General features: G+C 36.3%; 2 protein-coding genes across 2 annotated transcripts; one reads left to right on the top strand and one right to left on the bottom strand.

The window, feature by feature from the left end:
- Window positions 1-2,078: 2,078 nt before the first annotated feature.
- On the bottom strand, window positions 2,079-2,420 carry LOTGIDRAFT_59659 (hypothetical protein; the record flags this gene model as incomplete). The annotated part of the gene is made up of 1 exon (XM_009058388.1): window positions 2,079-2,420. A coding segment is annotated over one exon (342 nt), but the record flags the coding sequence as incomplete, so codon positions are not given.
- A 2,450-nt stretch (window positions 2,421-4,870) lies between these two features.
- Window positions 4,871-5,059, top strand: LOTGIDRAFT_145510 (hypothetical protein; the record flags this gene model as incomplete). The annotated part of the gene is made up of 1 exon (XM_009058387.1): window positions 4,871-5,059. A coding segment is annotated over one exon (189 nt), but the record flags the coding sequence as incomplete, so codon positions are not given.
- Between the last annotated feature and the right edge of the window lie 2,923 nt (window positions 5,060-7,982).

Genomic DNA, 7,982 nt, shown 5'->3' with positions numbered 1-7,982 from the left:
TTAAATATTTGGCGTAATGATTTGAAAGTATGTCCAAAATGCTGATGTGATACTTGGAATACGCCATGGGAAAGTTGATCTGTTAGTTATGGATTAATTAAGCAAATTTATGATAGAGGTTGAAACCAACAAGCACAGGCTGAGGCGTTCATTTCAGGACACTGATTTTTGTAAGAAACAACTTAGGTTCACGAGGGTCCTTTCTACCATCTTTTCCTGGATTATCTGTACCCATTTACAGCTGGGTCGACTGGAATAATTAGGAAAGAGGAGATATTCCAAGTTACCAGATTTTCACTAGCTAACCGAGTTTAGAACCAGCGACCACCATTTGTTCTTCAAATTTAAGCTCTGATTGTGCTACAGTTGGTCCTTAGAATTGAGCTTCAAGATTCAAAATTGTGCTACTTTGCAATTCTTACTTTTATGGGTCATTTGCCTTCAGATAAAAAAAGTTCCACCTGGAGCCTCAGGACTATATCCAATAACCTTTCCATGACTTCCAAGGCCAAAGCATTTGACGGTTCCCTCAAGGTCTTTGGATGACGGCCATTGAAAGCATAGATTTTTTCTACTGCGCAAAAAGGAAGTAGGAAAGAGGTCACAAGAAGCCTCCAGACATCTTCATGGATAGATTTCTTTCAGAGTTTTTTTTGTGGACTTTATTTGCCAAATGCGTCAAAAAATGATTTGACTGCTTTTTTGGAAGATTTTCCTAGTTGAAAAGTCCTACTTTGATTGAACTACTGATGACAGGTAAAGCCATGCAGTGTGCAATGAGGGAAATTTTGCCAGGACGGCGGCATAAGCCTACTCTTTTTCTATTTCCAACTGTCAAGGGATCTTTAATGTGTACAGCCTGTAGCACACGGGGCCTCGGTTTATTGTCCTACATTTCTGCAAGTGATTTGGCAAATGAGGACTGGCAACATCATGCAGTGTACAATGAAGGAATTTTGCCCCATCTTCATAATGTCAAGCTTTTACAAACTGCATTAATGCCTTGACCTTTCTTGTATCACCTAATGCTGGAATTTGATTGGCTTGTACAGCAGCAAATAGAGCCAATCAAAGCCCTTGACAAGATAGATGGCTTATTGTTGACAGACTTTCTGTTGAGAGCTCTGATTGGCTGAATTCGCTAACCTACAATCAAACCAAATCACTGCATTTACAAACTTCCATGATACTAGAAAGGTGACTATTGTAGTCAAGGTATAAGACAAAGTTCGTAATAGCTTGACATGGTGAAAACGCACAACCCCTGCATGTTTGACAAGGGAAACCAGTTTTAGTAATAAGTTTTGGATTACACTGGTGCTTGGATTCCCAGATACACCGCGATTTGTTTTTCTGGCTGACTGTAACCAGCTTACATGACAACAAGACCAAGTAACCTTTTGACCCTAGCGATGATGGAAACCTAATTACCAGTTATCCAGTTGCAATCAATATATATCAAACTCTTCCATAACATCTTAATATCTCCCTCTGCTGCCATCATTTTATTTATCAGCAAATCAACAAGATAGATTGAACGTTACAATGGAGATAATCACAAATTATGTCTTTTGGACGGCTCTTGTGGTGGGGTTCGTTGGTTTGAGGTCAGCTCTGATGACTTTTGGCGGTGTTTTCAAAGAAATTTTATCAAAAGCAGGAATAATCACAATTTTTGTCTTTTTGACAGCTCTTGTGGTGGGGTTCGTCAACTTTTAACTTGATGGGGTATCCTAAGTCTTTTGGACATCTCTTTGTGAATTTGCAAGACCCAAAGTCGTCTGATTGAAAATTGGAATGGTGCAAATTGATGCTGTCAGTCTCCCTGATACACATAAAAAAATTTAGAAAACCACTTTAGGTTTTGAATTTCAAATATGACTCTCCTGTCATTAGAGTTAAAAATCATACGTTACCTTTGCTCCAGTAGATGAATAAGGCTCATCGAATAAAGCCCAAATTTTTGGTTGAATTCGTTGCCAACAATTTAATTCTCCCGATTTATATTCGTCCTCTAGACCAAACTTTTTCATGATATCCTCTTCCGTGGGTTTATCAGTGTCCAAATCAAGGCGGTCGAGTATGGTGAGGACATCTTGTGTATCTCGATGGCTGGTGTAAGTCATCCAGCAACACGGTTCAACCTGGTTGGAGTCCAGTCCCCAGAATTCTAACTCCTCCTCGAAAAGAGGTCCACACACGTCTGTCGGGTAGTGAAGTTTCCCTGAACGATAATAATTGAGAATTTGAGCGAACACGCCCGGATGTCTGTCGAAAAAATATTCGTTTAACACGGGGTCGTAGTTGGCTAACGCCTCGGTCAGCCTGGATAAGCGAGTAGCTGGAATTTTCTTCAGGGTGGCCTTATAAGTTTCGTGCCGGATGCCCCCTACGTTCAGTATCACACGATTGTCTGCATCAGACATATTACTCGAGAATTCCATATTCGACATTTTCGCGTTACTATGGAAACCCAATCTTTCCAAAAATAAATTTCTAAAATTTTACGCCCGTAAGCTTTGCCGTGTTTTGCTTGGCTTAAGAAATGATTTTGTCATGAACACTTTTTAAAAACACTCTTTGCATGCAGTTTTTTCACAATTCACTAATGTTGTAGTTCTTACACTATCATGTCAGATTTTATCATCCATTACCAAATTTTACACATCCATTTTGAACACCGTCTGCTCAAAGTCCTCCATATTGGAATTTTTCACAAAATGTAATGTCTGCCCATCAGAAATGTCCGAAAATCCAAGAAATTTCTGTCAGAATTTCTTCCGCTCATTTTGTGAAATACGTTTTTTATGTTTCATTTTTCTCCAATGTTAATCACCAATTTAATTTTGTGCGGAACTGTTAAGTTTGCTGCGAGGTATAAAATTCTGCTAACGACCATCTGTTTAATCTTTGGAATGCATCAAAATCTGAAAATAGATAGAAAAATAATATCAACAAGGTACCAAATAGAAATAAAACGAAAATTAAAAAGTTTTAACTTGCTGACCTTTTGTACTTATACATTTTTTTTTAGGTTTAAGTATTTAGGGATTGTAAAGAGGTTTTGTAAATTTTTTATGTGTATCAGGGACACTGATAACATCAACCTGCACCATTCCAATTTTCAATCAGACGTCTGTGATTCCTGCAATTCCATTATAACCAAGTGTTTTGTGTATGCAATTGTAAAACACTTAGTTTTAGTGGAATTGCAGGAACCACAGACGTCTGATTGAAAATTGGAATGGTGCTAATTGATGCTATCAGTGTCCCTGATACACAGTTTCATATAAGTTGAAAACTTCAACACTGAAAAATCATACATTAGTCCATATAGATAATCCATAAAAAGAATCCAAACACTAATTTTAACACTAAAACACTAACTTAAACACTAAGTAAATCTGTTTTCCAAAATGGCAGCAGTAGACTAAAGCAATCTTCAATACATACATTGTAAATTGGTTGTAATTAGGAAAAAATCGAAGCCTTTAATGCAAGGTAAACATCAACATCAATAAAACATGTGTCAAGCTTGAGGCCACAACCTGTTAATATTTTGATGTAGGGAGCCAAGATTTTGCATCAGGCTTTTTAGCCGTGCTAATATTTTGCATCAGGCAGGCAATATTTTGCATCAGGCAGGCAAGATTTTGCATCAGGCATTCATGGAACCAAGATTTTGCATAAGGCTTTTAGCTGTGCCAATATTTTGCATCAGGCAGCCAATATTTTGCTTTTAGCTGTTCCAATATTTTGCATCAGGCAGCCAATATTTTGCTTTTAGCTGTGCCAATATTTTGCATCAAGCGAGCAATACGTTGCTTTTAGCCGTTCCAATATTTTACATCAAGCGAGCAATACGTTGCTTTTAGCCGTTCCAATATTTTGCATCAAGCGAGCAATACGTTGCTTTTAGCTGTTGTAATATTTTGCTCCAGAAGCCAATATTTTACTCCAAGCAAGCAATATTTTGCTTTTAGCCGTTCAAATATTTTGAATCAAGCAGGCAATATCTTGCATCAAACAGTCAATATCTTGCATCAGGTGTAGGTCATTAAAACTGTTACCATAGGAACGAAAAAAAAACCCAACTAAAATCCCATTATACTTCAGTCCTGTAAATCGAATATTATAACATCCAGTGCCTTAAAAATGTAGTTTTACTCACAGACAGCAGCTGTGGCCCAGTCAGTATTGATTATTATTATTATTATTATTATTATGTATTGCTAGTGATTATTATAGACCAAGCACCACTGTGAATAGCTTGACAGATTTATTGCCATGTTTAACTTTTATATTGGTTCATTAACCGGTGTTTATCAAACCACCTTAACCGACAAACCAACAACCTGCCTTGAGAATAGATCTGAAAATTTAGCTTTAAGAATAGATATAAAATTTGAGAATTAAGAATAGGTATGAAATTTAAGCATTAAGAATAGTTGTGGAGTTTAAGCATTAAGAATAGTTGTGAAGTTTAAGCATTAAGAATAGTTGTGAAGTTTAAGAATTAAGAATAGTTGTGAAGTTTGAGGATTAAGAATAGTTGTGAAGTTTAAGCATTAAGAATAGATCCGAAAATTAAGCATTAAGAATAGATCCGAAAATTCAGCATTGAGAATAGATCTGATAATTAAGCATTAAGAATAGATCTGAAAATTAAGCATTGAGAATAGATATGAAAAAGAACATCAAGAATAGAAAATTGAACATCAAGAATAGACAATTGAACATCAAGAATAGAAAATTGAACATCAAGAATAGAAAATAGAACATCAAGGAATACAAAATTGAACATGAAGAATAGATCTGAACATTGAACATCAAAAATAGAAAATTGAACATTAAGAATAGAAATTAGAACATCAAGAATAGAAAAATGAACACCAAGAATAGAAAATTGAACATCAAGAATAGAAAAATGAACATCAAGAATAGAAAAATGAACATCAAGAGTACAAAAATGAGCATTACGAATAGATGTGGAAAAAAAGTGTTCAGAATAAATAGAAATGAGAAGATAATGAATGAAATGAGTGTTAAAGTAAACTGATCTAACGCCCTGCGTTTAAAAGTGTGTTCTGTAATTAGGTTGGTATTGTAGTAGTGTTGGCCACGAATCAAAATAAACACTTGTTCATCAGTCAGTGTTCTAACGGTACATTGTTTCTTATTTTACTCTCAAGTAGATAATGACATTTAGAAAACATTTGTCTTCCAATTACCTGATATACTGTAGCAGCGACGGTGGGGGTACAGGAGAGGGGGGTGGGGAAATGGTCTGTGGGTATGTATTGTCCCCCAGAAAAACAGTTTGTGCCCCACTACTGGCAAAATAGCAGTTTTCATACTTCCAATAAGCCATTTACTGTAGCGATGCCAGTGGGGGTACATCAGAGGGGGATGGAGGGGGGAAATGGGCTGTGGGTATGTAATGTCCCCCCAGAAAAATAATTTGTGCCCCACTACTGGCAAAAAAGTCAGTGTACTCATATACTGTAGCGATGCCAGTAGGGGTACAGGAGGCCGGGGGGTATGTATTTGTCCCCCCAGAAAAATAGTTTGGGCCCTTAATTGTACCCCTTGTACCCCCCACTTCCTTTCTGAGGAAGGACATCTCATGGCAGGCTAGTGCCCATGTAATTCCACATTTTGGAATCTAAATCCCAAAGGTTGTCCCCCCTATTAAGTTAGTTTGTACCTCCAGTCCAGTTGGCTGCTACAACCACTTCCTGAATACTACTGTAAAATTAGGTACACCTTATGGGAAAGGTTCAACCAATCGTATCTTAGTCTTAGAAACAGGAATTTTTTAGCTAAGCCAATCAGTAATAGTGTTCACAGCTCACTGTCGAAATTTGAGCGTTCAAATCCATGTGTGTCCAGAATTATCCACGTTTGAAGGTTAAAAAGAAAATATTTACGTATATTCAAGACCCAAATCAACCTCCGAAAAGGTTCAACCAATCATACCTTAGTTTTAGAAACTGGAATTTCTTAGCTAAGCCAATCAGTAATAGTGTTCACAGCTCACTGGGCTGTGGGTAATGTATTGTCCCCCAGAAAATAGTTTGTGCCCCAGTACTGGCCAAATAGCAGTTTCATACTTCCAACAATTAGCATTTACTGTAGGATGCAGTGGGGGTAATCAGAGGGGGATGGGGGGGAGCCCAATGGGCTGTGGGTATGTAATGTCCCCCCAGAAAATAATAAGCCAATCAGTAATAGTGTCACAGCTCACTGTCAAAATTTTAAAGGTTAAAAAGAAAATATTTATGTATATTCAAGACCCAAATCAACCTCTGAAAGTGGCGAAAATGTCCCTTTAAAGTCTCATGGTTGCTGAAAACTTGTTTTATTACTCAACTCTTTGATAGTAGCAGGAAGGATTCCATCTTGGCGCTAACAGTTTTAAAGTTCACAAGTCACAGATGTTTGCGTGGGTTTCCTCAAGAATGATTGTGAAATTATTTTTCTATTTGTTATTTTAATTGGGATAGTGTTAACTTGTAGATTTGTTTTGAATGAAAACAAATTTCATTGGGTGATTATTTCAATGGTGTTTAGTAAACAACTGATGGTGCATTAAAGGGATTGTAAAGAGGTTTTGTAAATTTTGTATGTGTATCAGGGACACTGATAGCATCAATTTACACCATTCTAATTTTCAATCAGATGTCTGTGGTTCCTGTAATTCCACTAAAACTATGTGTTTTGAAGGGAGGTTTTCTAAATTTTTTTATGTGTAACAGGGACACTGATAGCATCAATTTACACCATTCTAATTTTCAAGCAGATGTCTGTGGTTCCTGCAATTCCACTAAAACTAAGTGTTTTGAAGAGAGGTTTTCTAAAATTTTTATGCGTAACAGGGACACTGATAGCATCAATTTACACCATTCTAATTTTCAAGCAGATGTCTGTGGTTCCTGCAATTCCACTAAAACTAAGTGTTTTGAAGGGAGGTTTTCTAAATTTTTTTATGTGTATCAGGGACACTGATAGCATCAATTTGTACCATTCTAATATTCAATCAGATGACTGTGGTTCCTGTAATTCCACGAAAACTAAGTGTTTGATGATGATGTTACTTTCAAAAATGCTAATAGTAAGCTCTTTGGTGTTAAAAACCATTTTGAAAAAAAAAACAGCCTAAACTGAAAAAAACTGTAGGCATAAACTGAAAAACTTTAGGCATTAGCTTGATAATTTTAGGCATTAGCTTGATAATTTTAGGCGTTAGCTTGATAATTTTAGGCATTTGAACTGAAATATTGACTGAAAATTGTAGCCTTGAACTGAAAAATCTTTGGTGTTAAAAACCATTTAAAAAAACTACAGCTAAACTTAAAAAACTGTAGGCATAAACTGGAAAACTTTAGGCATTAGCTTGATAATTTTAGGCGTTAGCTTGATAATTTTAGGCATTTGAACTGAAAAGTCTTTGGTGTTAAAGACCATTGAAAGAAGTGAAAGCTTTTCCACCTTGTAAATGTCTTTTATAAACAATGGCCGCAATAAGTAATGTCTATTTTTATTATCTTAGCTTGTCTTGTAAATACTTAATAGAGAATCGCAGGATTTTAATTTCCCTTGAGATTCAGTGCCATTAATACTACATGATTCTATAGTAGATGGTCACTGGCGCTAGCCTGAATGGGTTCCAAGACTCTTTCAGATGCCAGAATCAATTATGTTCGTTAACAAAGATATGCTTCCGTAAACAACTTAACAAATACAATGAGAAACTACACAGGGGCCTTTAAGTCATGTGCTTTAAAGGGATTGTAAAGAGGTTTTCTAATTTTTTTATGTGTATCAGGAACACTGATAGCATCAATATACAGCATTCCAATTTTCAATCAGACGTCTGTGGTTCCTGCAATTCCACTAAAACTAAGTGTTTGATGATGTCACTAGTCACAAAATATGCTTTATCACATAAGGGCCTTCGCGATTAGTGACGTCATCAAACA

Source organism: Lottia gigantea (genome assembly GCF_000327385.1).
Source record: "Lottia gigantea unplaced genomic scaffold LOTGIsca_339, whole genome shotgun sequence".
NCBI classification, from domain to species: Eukaryota; Metazoa; Mollusca; class Gastropoda; family Lottiidae; genus Lottia; species Lottia gigantea.
Note: the sequence above shows the minus strand (reverse complement) of the source record. Positions and strands in the feature narration are given on the sequence as shown.